The following is a 14,481-nucleotide window of genomic DNA, read 5'->3' as shown; positions in this document are numbered from 1 at the left end:
TGCAGTTATGTAAGTCCATGTACACTCTTACAAAAAAGGATTCCAAAAGGGTTCTTCGGCTTTCCCCATACAATAACCCTTTTTAGTTCTAGATACAACCCTTTTTGGTTCCAGGTAGAACCCTCTGTGGAAAGGGTTCTATATGGAACCCAAAAGGGCTCTTTCTACTTGGAACCAAAAAAAGGGTTCTTCAAGGACAGCCGAAGAACCCTTAGGTTCTAGATACACCACTACACTCTTAGAAAAAGAGGTGTAATCAAAACTAGGTGAAACAAAGCTCCCCTCGTTGCACTCATATTAGGCAGCCGCATCCTAGTAGTGATAATGTGGCTTTTTCACTGAGTAAATAATGTTGAGTAATGCTAGTGTCTGTCATGTCAAATAGCTCTCCCCCTACTTTCTTTCTAAATTCCCTCCCTTCAACCAAAAATTATTTCCCTTTTTTCTCTGAGTTTCTAACATTCCTCTCTTACTCGTCCTCCCTGTCATCTCCCCCACTCCTCTCATTCTGTGGCTGGGCCAGTCAGGCCTGGGGCAGTGTTGCAGAGAGAGCAGTCCCAGTCATCCCAGCTTCTCTCCGGGCGAGAGTAGGACTTTATCTACACAGCAGGCAGACACACTGTCAGAGCTGGGAGCAGCTCACACACACACACACACATCTAAAAATGCACAAGGGTTGACATGCACACACTCTTCAGCATCTAACAAAGCAGCTGACCTTACAACAAAGCAGCAGAAAAGGAAAGGAGACAGCATTGAGTCGGAGGAGAACCCTGAGTAACTCCGCTGGACACAGTCCACAGGACAGGAGAGCAGGGACGAGTGAAGATTACGCAGTACAGAGAGGACAATTTCTTACAGACAGCAGAGGAGTGCAGACAGCGTATGAGCCACTCTCGATCAGGACTACAAGTCCAGTAAGAACCAGCGAATGGAGACTTCACTGACAGACCCATGGATACAGAGTCCTGGAGATGCTACTCTGAGGTGCCTGTGTTGATCTCTCTGCCTACGACTGGCTCTCCCTCAAGCATCCTCACTGCAGCATTCAAGAGTAAGTACCAACAACCATGTGTATTTTATTTTTATTTTTTTGTAAATTACATTTCACAGTACATACGCTATTTGCCATTTATGGTCAGAAAGTTCCAACAATAAAATGTCACTCATCTAGACAATAGCCACAAATGATTTGGCCCATTATTTTTAGACATTTTCTAGGACAGTCAGGTTTAATAAAACAAATGACTTTTCTTATGCTTTGAGACATTGATATAGCACTACAGTACCCGTTACCCCAGGCTGCCTAATCTGAGTGTAGCTAAGGTGTGAGGTACAGAGGGAACCAACAGTCTGAGGAGTTCAGTACACACCCACACCTGGGCATCCTCCTCAACAGAGAGAATGCCACTGAATGATATCAGAACACTGATGAAGACAGAGGTCAGCTTGTATGGAGGTGATCCATTTCTCACTTTCCAACATGTCAAGTCTTCAACGAGTGCAGATCAAATCAATACAATTGCAATTCTTTCAACAGTTCTGTTAAAACAGACTTCAGGAGAACAGGACATCAGTGTCAATACTTTTGATTCAGGATGTACAACACTTTATTTTCTCACTGCAGTAACCACAGTATTCCTCCGCCATGCCCCTATTCAGCTGGATGAAATGGTTGCGTGCTGAAGGAGAACAGGCTCAAGATGAGGGGACGTCTGCTAAGTCCACAGGGGTATTACCCAGCTGTACATTGATCAGGGAGCTGCTGTGGCACGTGGAGGAGAGGGAGCGCCTGGCACGGGAGGTGGAGCGGGAACACAGGTTGGCCCACAACACCGTGGGATACCCCCACTGGCTTCAGAGCTACCCAAGGTTACGCACGCTGATCCCCGCATCGGAGCGTCACCAGTTGGAGCGTTTGTGTGCCCAGATCCAGCCCATACACACCGCCACAGTGCTCTCCAGGTACATTGTACACCCATTTTCATACAGTAGTACCCTTTTCATATAAGCACACTGTGTCCGAAATAGCCACTGCCACCACACCAGGGTGACAATAGGCGAAGGAGACGAGTCTCAAGGAGAGCGGGGCAGAGCAATCTGCCAGGGAAGCCACTGTGTTGTCGTCACAGAAGTAGGGAACATGGGGTGTGAATATGCAACAGTGAAGTGGATCCTATGTGGCTAGGCACAGTGAAAACAACCCCAGGGAAAGCACTCTGCATCAGCAATATCATATCCCTATTAAAATAAAAACATCCAACAACAATGTTTTACAGTGATGGTGACATTTGTATGAACACAGATTTGGTCTTTTGGAGGGCTAAATGAGAAATCATGACCCTTGTAATCATACTTGAAATAACCTTTAAATCCACCATGGGTCTTGCAAAAATGTATGTACATTAACTAGATGTGCATAACCACATCCACATGGTTGATCTTCACGGCTGTCAAAGAAATTGTTCAAAGCCCAGTTATACCACTGACGGAAGTGACACAAACACTCGACCCCCCCCCCCCCCCCCCCCCCCCCCCCAAGAACTCTCCATTCAATCCTGAGGTGTGACTAGGTTTGCATAAGCACATTACAACAGTAACAAGATCGCCCAATTATTCAAGGGATATTAGTCGGTTCGGAAACTCACTGCAAACATTTTACTTCTTTGCAAAATGTCCTCCTGACAACTAGATTGGAGTGAGCTCATAAATATGCCCTCAGCCTTGTCACCTCACACAATGCATGATACTTTGAAATAGCCTACATCATTATCAGCATAATTTGTCAACTAGGTCTAACAGATAATTGAAACCCAAAACAGCTTCTCCCAAATGGCCTCATTATTGTGGATAATGCAGTTTGGGTTAAAGAGTTTATTAACCCACAATATCCCTCTATCTATCCCATTCTCAGGTTCCGAGAGGTGCTGGCCAGCAACAACATCCTGCCCTGGGAGCTGGTGTACGTCTTCAAGCAGGTGCTGAGAGACTTCCTCAACAAAGAGGAAGGGGAAGAAGAGGAGGAGCATCTGCCGCAGCCAGCACTGCTTGGGCCAATGGAGGAATGGACCAACCGATACCAAATGAAGCAGGGCTTTGTCACGCCCACCGTGCCGGACTGTGGTGAGCCACTGAGAGAGGAGATCCCAACCATCTCTGGATATGTGGACCGTACTATGAGAGGCTCTAGTCCTTTCACTGCCCATAGGGACTGGGACCTTCCCTACTACTACCATCACCCAGTGCCACACAACTCCCCAGAGGCCTACAGCACCATGCTGTGAGAGGAGACAGGGTGGTAAAGTAGTCCCCAACTCATGACCATGCTTACCTTCTATCCTTGTTATGTCATGCTTGAAAGAGTTGTAAATCCCCCCCCCCCCCAAATGTGCATACAATTTTAGATTTATTCATTTGAATGTATGAACTGCAACACAATCTTGCACAGGACAAACACTTGGGGACAGATTCAGACATGCAACAATGTATACTGCTATCTACCTGAACTAGGGGTGCATCTCAATACTAGCTACTACAATAGGCTAGTCTACTAGCGAGCCTACTTCATTTACACTGACAAGTCAACCCGTGCTTAGACATTTTGGCACCTGGCTACAGATTACCATGAGTCATAATACCCATAAAACATACCGGTCAAACAAGGAAATGTTCCTATTGTTTTTCCACCATTCATTTTTTCCCATAGGGGATTTTAGAAACACTTCAAATAAGGGCTGTGTTTTGTGAAGGCTTATTCTGGCATAACAATAATCCATCCACCTGACAGTTGTGGCATATCAAGAAACTGATTAAACAGCATGATCATTACACAGGTGCCCCTTGTGTTGGGGACAATAAAACATCACTTTAAAACGTGCAGTCTTGTCACAACACCACAGATATCTGAAGTTTAGAGGGGGCGTGCAAATTGGCATGCTGACTGCAAGATGTCCACCAGAGCTGTTGACAGTTAATTTAATGTTAATTTCTCTACCATAAACTGCATCCAATATCAATGTAGAGAATTTGGCAGTATATCCAACAGGCCTCAAAACAGCAGACCACGTGTAACCATGCACAGCCCAGGACCTCCATATCAGGCTGCTTCACTTGTGGGAGGAGTATTTGTATGTAATAAAGCCCTTTGTGGGGAAAAACTCATTCTGATTGGCTGGGCCTGGCTGCCAAGTGAGTGGGCCTATACCCTACCAGGCACACCTATGGCTGCACCGTTCCCAGTCATGTGAAATCCATAGATTAGGGCCTAATGATTTTATTTAAATTGTATAATTACGTCAACTTTTCAAAGCGCTGTGCGTTCAGATTTATATCACCCGAAGCATGTGCACAATATGAAAATATACAAACGTATGCATACTTAACGAGCTGGTGCAAGTGTTTACATGGTTCTGCTCATGCTTCAGGTGAGAGATCTCAACACACTATAAACGTTTTGAAAAGTTGATGTAAATTTACTTGTCTGTGGATATATTGTCTCACCTTTCTACCTGCAAAAGGACAAACTGCACGGACATTCGGTAAAGTACGTAAAAAAATGTTATTCAACAGTCTCTTATGAGAAGACATTTCCAAGCATTTGTAAATTATAGCATTAATCTCAGACTGAACCAGAGCAGAGGTACAAGTCTGATTGTCAGGCAAGTAGCAATGTAGCTAGCTAACACAAAAGTATAAAGTTCCAATCTGGTAAATTAGCTACAGTGCTACATTGCGAGGGAACATGTACAATTTAACAATTCTACATTATCTAGCTAGCCAGTTTACTTACCTCTGTCTTGATGACTCCTCCGAATTTACTTTTTTTGGAGGTTCATCTGTGATTCTAATGGTAGCAAATTGGGTGCCCAATGTAAATCATTATGTTATCTGTTCTGCAGTTATTGCTTTGTTCATGTTTAATATTTTGTGGACTTCAGCGACCGCTTCGATTGGTCTGTGTTCAATGGTGATGCTGCAGAATTCTAAATTAGTTCAAAGGCACGTGACAGTACACCTGCTAAGGGGTTCCAACAGTCATAAACCCCGCTTATTAAAATGTTATTTTAAACCTAACCTTAACCACACTGCTATCCGTATGCCTATCCCTAACCTTAAATAAAGACCAAAAAACGACTTTTGGTTTTCATATTTTTTTTTACGATATAGCCCATTTTGACTCTGCTGTGGTAACTAGTGGAAACCCCGTTAAGGAGTCTGGGTTTGTCTGGATCCCTTGCAAAGGAGTCGAGAAGTCTGGGTTGGTCTGGATCAAACATCCATCTTCTGCAGGGGTTGTCAAAACTAATTTTGCCCTGATTTAGCCTCAGGAGCCGCATTGGTGGAAAAAGTACACAATTGTCATACTTGAGTAAAAGTAAAGATACCTTAACAGAAAATGACTCAAGTGAAAGTCACAGAGTAAAATATAACATGAGTAAAAGTATTTGGTTTTAAATATACTTAAGTATCAAAAGTACCCTAAAAGTATTAATCATTTTAAATTCCTTATATTAAGAAAACCAGATGACACAATGTTATTGTTTTTAAAATGTACGGATAGCCAGGTGCACACGCCAACACTCAGACATAATTTACAAACTAAGCATTTGTTTAGTGAGTCCGACAGATCATAGGCTGTAGGGATGACAAGGGAGGTTATCCATGGGATGTCCCTACACCTAACCTTAAAAGGTGCAGTATGCAGAAATCACTCTGCCATTTCCACATTACTAAAATTCAAATAGTTTGTCTAATTTTTGTTTGTGACAAAACAAGCAATGGTGTAGAGAATCACTATATCATCTAATCCACTGTGAAATATATTTTCAAAAACCACAAATATTGTATTTACAGCTGTTTGAAGCTGGGTGTACAAAACCAAAAGTAAATATGCAAAAGGGAAACTTAAGCATGGGACGCATAGAAATAGTGCACATAGAACATATCTACCACTTCTTGCTTTCAATGAAAATGACAGATCTATAACTCACATTTATATGTGAATTTGGTCGGGTAGCACAAAAAGTTCAATATTGCAGCTTTAAACACCTATCCCTTTTCAATTTCAACATGGTAATGTCAGAGTTGGGACATACCAAGGATTCCGTTTAGACTTTTCAAGGCCTTATTCGGTTTTCAACAAGTGCGAATGGTTGCATTGAAAATGTGTTATATTTCCTCACTGTCAAAATGTGGGGGGAAAATCCTCTATCCATCATTTTTAGATTTTTGCAGCCTGGTCTCAGACTGGACGTAACACAGTAAATATAAATCCGAGACACTCAAATTAGTATGATATGTTTGGTATGGTTACATAAAACAGAATAAACGAGAGTGGTTGGTATAATGCAAACATCTAGCAACCCAAAGGTTGTGCGTTCAAATCTCATCATGGACAACTTTTAGCAGCGACATACTACTTTTTAGCATGTTAGGTTAAGGGGTTAGGGGAAGGGATAGCTAACCCCTAACCTTAACCCTAACCTTGCTAACATTAGCCAGCTAGCTAACGTTAGCCACAACAAATTGGAATCCATACATATTGTAATGAAACAGGAAGCGAGTACGGCTTGAACCCTCAACCTTCTGGCCCAAGGCACAGTGAACCATCGACTGGCAGATTTGATATCTGCGCTTATAAACCAGGGTCACTACACAACTCCCTCCTTTCAAATAACTTTTTTTTAAATATAACCTTTATTTAACTAGGCAAGTCCGTTAAGAACAAATTATTATTTACAATGACTGCCTACAGTTGAAGTCGGAAGTTTACATACAACTTAGCCAAATACATTTAAACTCAGTTTTTCACAATTCCTGACATTTAATCCTGGTAAAAATTCCCTGTCTTAGGTCAGTTAGGATCACCACTTTATTTTAAGAAGGTGAAATGTCAGAATAATAGTAGAGAGAATGATTTATTTCAGCTTTTATTTCTTTCATCACATTCCCAGTGGGTCAGAAGTTTACATACACACAATTAGTATTTGGTAGCATTGCCTTTAAATTGTTTAACTTGGGTCAAATGATTTCAGGTAGCTTTCCACAAGCTTCCCACAATAAGTTGGGTGAATTTTGGCCCATTCCTCCCGACAGAGCTGGTGTAAATGAATAAGGTTTGTAGGCCTCCTTGCTCGCACATGCTTTTTCAGTTCTGCCCACAAATTCTCTATAGGATTGAGGTCCGGGCTTTGTGATGGCCACTCCAATACCTTGACTTTGTTGTCCTTATTAAGCCATTTTGCCACAACTTTGGAAGTACGCTTGGGGTCATTGTCCATTTGGAAGACCCATTTGCGACCAAGGTTTAACTTCCTGACTGATGTCTTGAGATGTTGCTTCAATATATCCACATACTTTTCCTGCCTCATGATGCCATCTATTTTGAGTAGTGCACCAGTTCCTCCTGCAGCAAAGCACACCCACAACATGATGCTGCCCCCCCTGTGCTTCACGGTTGGGATGGTGTTCTTCGGCTTGCAAGCCTCCCCCTTTTTCCTCCAAACATAACGATGGTCATTATGGTCAAACAGTTCTATTTTTGTTTCATCAGACCAGAGGACATTTCTCCAAAAAGTACAATCTTTGTCCCCATGTGCAGTTACAAACAGTAGTCTGGCTTTTTTATGGTGGTTTTGGAGCAGTAGCTTCTTCCTTGCTGAGCGGCCTTTCAGGTTATGTCGATATAGGACTCGTTTTACTGTGGATATAGATACTTTTGTACCTATTTCCTCCAGCATCTTCACAAGGTTCTTTGCTGTTGTTCTGGGATTGATTTGCACTTTTCACAACAAAGTACGTTCATCTCTAGGAGACAGAATGCGTCTCCTTCCTGAGCGGTATTACGTCTGTGTGGTCCCATGGTGTTTATACTTGCGTACTATTGTTTGTACAGACGAATGTGGTAACTTCAGGCGTTTGGAAATTGCTACCAAGGATGAACCAGACATGTGGAGGTCTACAATTTTTTTCTGAGGTCTTGGCTGATTTTTTAAAACTTTCCCATGATGTCAAGCAAAGAGGCACTAAGTTTGAATATAGGCCTTGAAATACATCCACAGGTACACCTCCAATTGACTCAAATTATGTCAATTAGCCTATGACCTAATTTTCTGGCATTTTTCAAGCTGTTTAAAGGCACAGTCAACTTAGGGTATGTAAACTTCTGACCCACTGGAATTGTGATACAGTGAATAATAAGTAAAATAATCCATCTGTAAGCAATTGTTGGAAAAATGATTTGTGTCATGCACACAGTAGATGTCCTAAGCAACGACATTATCCGTCCCCCGGATGTGCCGCACAACGAGATGGAATACTTGTAAAAAATAAACACCATCTCATTATCCTCTGATTAGGACACATCATGGACCTCAAAAAGGTGAGAGGGTTATGTTCGGTGTAGACCACAATAGATATTACTCCCAACCCAACATAGACCTCGAAATGTTGTAGCGCCCATATGAGTGCTAGCGCTTCTTTTTGAATGACAGAGTAGTTCAACTGATAATGGTTAAACTTTTTGGAAAATAAACTAACAGGCCTCTCAACACCAGACACATTTTCTTGCAGCAAAACTACACCTGCCCCCACATGACTAGCATCCAGGCGAATAGCAGCCAGCACCGGAGTTGAGGTAAGCAACCTCTTTGCATCTTCAAATGCATGTTGACAATGAGAAGACCATACGTAAACAGCCTTAGCTTTCAGCAAATCTGTCAAGGGAGCGACCACAGTAGAGAAGTTCCTACAAAAGCTACGGTAATAGCCAATAATTCTCATGAAACGCATCAGTTCCTTTTTAGTAGTTGGTGGTGGAAAAGCATCAATAGCCACCACCTTAGCCCAAACAGGACGCACTTCACCCTGCCCAACCACCTTTCCAAGGAATGTAACGGTCGCCTGAGCAAACTCACATTTAGCCAGATTGATCGTGAGGCGACCTGCAGCTAGGCGGTCAAACAAGGCTTGAATACGGGACAGATGTAAGTAGCTGCCTCCCAAGTATCTGCATATATCACACATCGTCCAGATAAACAGTGCACCCGGCCAGACCGGAGACAACCCTGTTCATAAGTTGCTAAAAAGTGGCAGGTGCATTATGCAGGCCAAAACTCATAACCGAATATGAGTACAGACCAGAGGTTGTAATAAAGGCAGAGATTTCACTTGCCGTACTCATCAGTGGCACCTGCCAAAATCCCTTTAACAGGTCAAATTTGCTCACAAACTTAGCTGCTCCGACTTGATCAACGCAGTCCTCCATCCGAGGAAGAGGAAAGGAATCTGGCTTAGTGACACTGTTTACCTTCTGTACAAAATCTGTTTGTCCCATCCGGTTTACTGACCAAGATACAGGGAGAAGCACAACTGGAGAAAGAAGGCTCTGCTATATCACTCTTCAGCATGTACCTGACCTCAGCATCCAGACAACACAGTTTCTCTGAAGAAACTCTATAGAACCGCTGACGAATGGGGTCAGCATCTCCAACGTCAATATCGTGTTCTATTAAGTTTGTACGTGTAGATGTATCAGAAAATAAACCTGGAAATCTCAGAATCAGACTAACCATCTCTGTCCGCCCATCAACAGGTAGATGAGCAAGAAGGCTGTTTAAAATATCCAGTGTCTCTGAATTTTTCAATCTACCCTGCAGTATGCAATCGTCGGGACCAAGAACATCTTCCTCCTCATGCACAGACCTAGCATGACAAGAACCCAGCGAAATAACGGTATTGGGTAAAATAACAGGTTTCCCGTCCTGTGTAGATTCCCACTGCCTCAGAGGAACGTGCATAATAGGGTTTTAACAAATTTACATGGTACAGTTGGTGTGCTTTTCTCCGTTCTGGAGTGGCAACTAGATAGTTTTGCTCAGTGCACTGGCGCACAACCGTATATGGATCTTAAAACTTGGCTTGTAAAGGAGAGCCAACAATTGGCAGCAGAGCAAGAACCTGGTCACCTGGACTAAAGTGATGAGGCTCAGTTCGCCGATTAAATATGCTCTTTATCCTCTCCTGTGAAGATGATAGCTTCTCTTTAGCTATTTCACCAGCGGCTTACAGGCGTTGCTGGAAATCACACACATAAGATAACAGGGACTGAGGGGGCTTGGGAGACTTCCAGTCATCCTGGAGAACAGATAGAAGTCCACACACCCTATGTCCAAACAAAAGGTAATTTGGACTGACCCGTGCTCTCCTGTGAAACCTCCCTAGCGGCTAACAGTAACCAAGGCAAGCCCTCCTCCCAATCGTTATCCATCTCAGTACAATAAGCTCTCAACAAAGACTTAAATGTTTGATGAAAACATTCCAGTGCTCCTTGACTTTGCGTGTGTTAGGCGCTAGACAAATTGTGTTAAATATGGAGCTGTTCGAGAACCTGACCAAACAGATTAGGGGTGAAATTAGATCCTTGATCGCTCTGAATGACCTTAGGGATTCCAAACAGTGAGAGAAACTGAGTCAAAGCTTTTAACACAGACTTATTCGTGATAGACCGGAGAGGACAGGCAGCAGGAAACCTAGTAGTCTGACACATCACAGTGAACAGGTAACTACTACCCTTTTTAGAATGAGGCAGAGGACCAACACAGTCAATAATCAGATACTCAAAAGGTTGGCTGAGTACAGGAATAGGAAACAGTGGTACCGGCTTAATAGCTTGATTAGGTTTACCAGTTAATTGACAGGTGTGACAAGTTTTGATGAATTCAGAAACATCCCTCCTTAACTTAGGCCAAAATAAATGTCTTAATATGCAATTGTAGGTCCTCACACCCATATATCCAGCAATGTCATTGTGGGAAGTTGTCAACATCAACTCACAAAGCTTAACTGGTACAACAACCTGACTAATCGCCTCCCCCAGAAAACAACTACCATGAGACACCCACTTTCTCATCAGGACATCCTCTTGGATAAAATAGTGTTGTGGCAGAATCAGAATTAGTTAGGTAACATTGATAAATAAGATGTTTTATTTACATAATAATGCTTATGTGAGATATGTCATTAGAATGTCATCTTTTTGAATAATACTGTTGGCAGTTTGCAGTTATCCCTTCTCTGCTAGGGCTCAGTTACTTGGGGCCCAGAGAGGGGAGAGGTCAGGCTTGTCTTCTTATGGGAATGTGTCTGTAACTATTACATGTCCCCTCTGAGGTTGCCCTTATCTTGATTTAGTATATGACCTATGAGGCTCACTGTCTCCGTGAGCTTGTCCAGGAGGGGTTGCATTTGAGATGGAGGTATCTAGGATTAACAATTGATATATGCCATTGGATGAGGTAATGTTTTGGTCCTAAGTGGTTCCAAGAACGAGATAAGAACTTCGTTTAGGAGACCAAACTGAACAATAATTTATAGCTAATGCTATAAATTATGGGATACTCTTTTTTCAAGTAAAGGGTTCTTTGTGCAATGTTCCTAAGATCTGTTATTTGTCATGTGAGTTTAGATGGGTGTGTCTTGGGTATAAATGATACTAAGGACTGTTTTGTAAGCACTCTCAGAGAATTCATTTATAGACACTGAATTGATCTGAGAGTCACAAGGCTATGGTGAAGCTCATATAATTAAAGATGGACTTTATGATAACTCTGACTTGTGTGTGGTTTGCTCTCTGATGATTTGGTAATACAGGAAATTTGTACGACAATAGTCATGGGTGACATCTCCCAACTGTTCCACAGGCACAATTTGGTCACGCAACTCTTCTAATGTGGGGTCAGCCCGTTGCGCCTTGATTAGATCGGAGCGGGGTACAGATAACGGGATAACAGGGAAAGTAGTGACAGATTTCTTTATGGCATTCTCGGTTCCCGGCGCAGTGACCAGGTCGCCACGGCTCATAGAACACGTCACTGCACACGCAGAGAACACCTCTGGGAAACTCTGCACACCCATCAGGAATCCCTACAAATGACGGTTTAGAGGAAACCACTTTAGATGGAAACACAACAGGCCATACACGCTCACCAGCCAAGTTATTCCCAAGGATAACGTCGACACCTTCAATAGGCAACGAAGGATGCACTCAAACAACAACCTCACCTTTCACCAGTCCACAATCAACATCAGTTTATGCAATGGAACTGACAGTGTTCAAACCTATTCCCCTAATTAGAACACTATTCCCTGAATCAGTCTCAACAGAGAAGGGTAACACAGACTCTAACACAAATGATTCAGAGGCACCTGTGTCTCTCAGGATCTTCACTGGCACTAGGTCCTTACTTCTTAACATAGACACAAAACCGTCCGTAATGAAAGGTAAATAGTCTGGGAGAATATGGACTTTCCCATGCCCCTGGGCATGAGACAATGTGTCAGGAGTGGACTGATGTGGAATAGGCGCAGCTAACGCCATAGGCTTAGATTTAACGTAAGCACACATACTGAATTTACCCCTAGCCCTGAGAAACGGACATTCGTTTTTCCATTGACCCGGACCTTGACAGTAGTGACACTCTTGACCAAAGTCAGCTTTACCACAGGATTCAGGCTCAACCCTAGTTGAATGAAACTCTGCCTGTGAACCAAAGTATCTCGGTGAGCGAGGCCCAAATCTCTCCGAACGCCCCCATTCACTCTCTGCAAAGACACTCTTGTGAGTCAAAACATACTCGTCTGCCAAAACCGCAGCTTCAGCAACAGTCTTTACTTTTCATTCGTTAATGTAAGTGGCTATTTGATCAAGAATTGTGTCCTTAAATTGCTTTAGCATAATCAGATCACATAGCCCTTGGAAAGTCATAACTGCAGAGGCGGAATACCAGCGATTTAACTGTGAAGATAACTCTCGCGCAAACTCAACATGATTCTGTTTATTATCCCTTTTTAAAGTTGTAAATTGTTGGCGGTAAGCATCAGGGACCAATTCGTAAATCTGTAACACAGCCATTTTAACCTTGTCATAACTGACACTGTCGGCTACACTAAGAGCTGAATATGCTTCCTGCGCTTTACCAGTCAACACAAACTGCAACATTAAAGTGCGGTCAGAATCAGGCCAACTCCTGGCGTCAGCAACACGCTCAAACAACAAAAAGAATGTCTCAGGGTCCTTCTCATTAAATTTAGGCAACAACTGTAAGTTCCCAACCATATCAAATGTGGCTAAATCTGGGTCACCTTCCCAGAGCAAACTCTTCCCTGAGAGCTTTCCTTCCCTAACCGGCTCTAGCCGCTTTTTTGCAGCTTGATTTTAGCACGCTCCAAATCCTGTTTAAATTCCAATTCCTTTTCATACTTTACTCGATCAGCACGCTCCAAATCCTGTTCAAATGGCAATTATTTTTCATATTTTGCACGGTCATCCTCTAGCTTCTCACGATCATGCTTTAGCTTCTCACAATCATGTTCTAGCTGTAACAGAAGCAGTTCTTTCTGCTGTTCAAAAAGAAGACTAACATGGAGCGGCCATTGTAATGTTACGGCAGAGGTTGCCCCAGTGGTAACTTCAAGAATACCACTCTCCATCAGATTGGCCTTCAATATTAACCTAATAATTTCAACCTAATTTCAACCTTGTAGTGTTCAGCGATCTTCAACAGATGTTCTTTAGTACATAATTCTATCAGTTCCCCTGATGGAAAGCGAAGGAACTCCATAGCCAAAAGTAAATATATATATATTTTTTTATCTCGCTCTTCCTCTCTGCTGAACACACCAGACCAGACCACAAGAGAAGTGACAATCACACTGGGCACCACAGAAGAGAGATGAGATATATATGGAGCTTCCCCAAAACATACAGTAACTCAACCCTAGTCTTCGTGCAGATTTGCGGTGGGGAATTATGCACTGTAGCCCGCTGGCAAGGAAATAAACCACCCAGCACGCTGGCAGATTCCCCCAAGCCACGGATGTGCCCCCGAGACAACTGCTCAGTCCAGACACCACACAAAAATAACAAACAAAATAACCATGCCCAACTTATTCCAAAAATGAAACACGTCGTTAAGCCTAACAGGGGGAAAAAGGCTATAGCTCCGGGTAGTAAGTGTCACTACCCTACCCAAATATCCCACTGAGGTACACAGCCGACTGAGGCGCGTTCTGTCTCCTAGAGATGAACGTACTTTGTTGTGAAAAGTGCAAATCAATTCCAGAATAACAGCAAAGGACCTTGTGAAGACGCTGGAGGAAACAGGTACAAAATTATCTCTATCCACAGTAAAACGAGTCCTATATCGACATAACCTGAAAGGCCGCTCGGCAAGGAAGAAGCCACTGCTCCAAAACCGCCATGAAAGAGCTAGACTACCGTTTGCAACCGCACATGGGGACAAAGATTGTACTTTTTGGAGAAATGTCCTCTGATCTGATGAAACAAAAATAGAACTGTTTGACCATAATGACCATTGTTATGTTTGGAGGAAATAGGGGGAGGCTTGCAAGCTGAAGAACACCATCCCAACCGTGAAGCACGGGGGTGGCAGCATGTTGTAGGGGTGCTTGGCTGCAGGAGGG

General features: G+C 43.0%; 1 protein-coding gene and 1 pseudogene across 1 annotated transcript; one reads left to right on the top strand and one right to left on the bottom strand.

Annotated features, from left to right (window-relative positions):
- The window catches only part of LOC110504207 (ATP-dependent RNA helicase TDRD9-like), a 28,920-nt pseudogene extending 23,913 nt beyond the window's left edge, over positions 1-5,007 (bottom strand).
- LOC110504206 (protein RD3-like) lies at positions 560-3,867 on the top strand. Its single transcript, XM_090220838.1, has 3 exons — positions 560-1,054; positions 1,628-1,965; positions 2,915-3,867. The coding sequence occupies exons 2-3, from the start codon at positions 1,649-1,651 to the stop codon at positions 3,282-3,284; spliced, it is 687 nt and encodes a 228-aa protein (XP_090076964.1). The 5' UTR covers positions 560-1,054; positions 1,628-1,648; the 3' UTR covers positions 3,285-3,867.
- Positions 5,008-14,481: the final 9,474 nt, after the last annotated feature.

The sequence above is a fragment of the Oncorhynchus mykiss genome, chromosome 25, assembly GCF_057628025.1.
Source record: "Oncorhynchus mykiss isolate SJ-2025 chromosome 25, ASM5762802v1, whole genome shotgun sequence".
In the NCBI taxonomy this organism is placed as follows: Eukaryota; Metazoa; Chordata; class Actinopteri; order Salmoniformes; family Salmonidae; genus Oncorhynchus; species Oncorhynchus mykiss.
The sequence above is the reverse complement of the archived record's forward strand: the minus strand, read 5'-3'. Positions and strand labels throughout refer to the sequence as shown.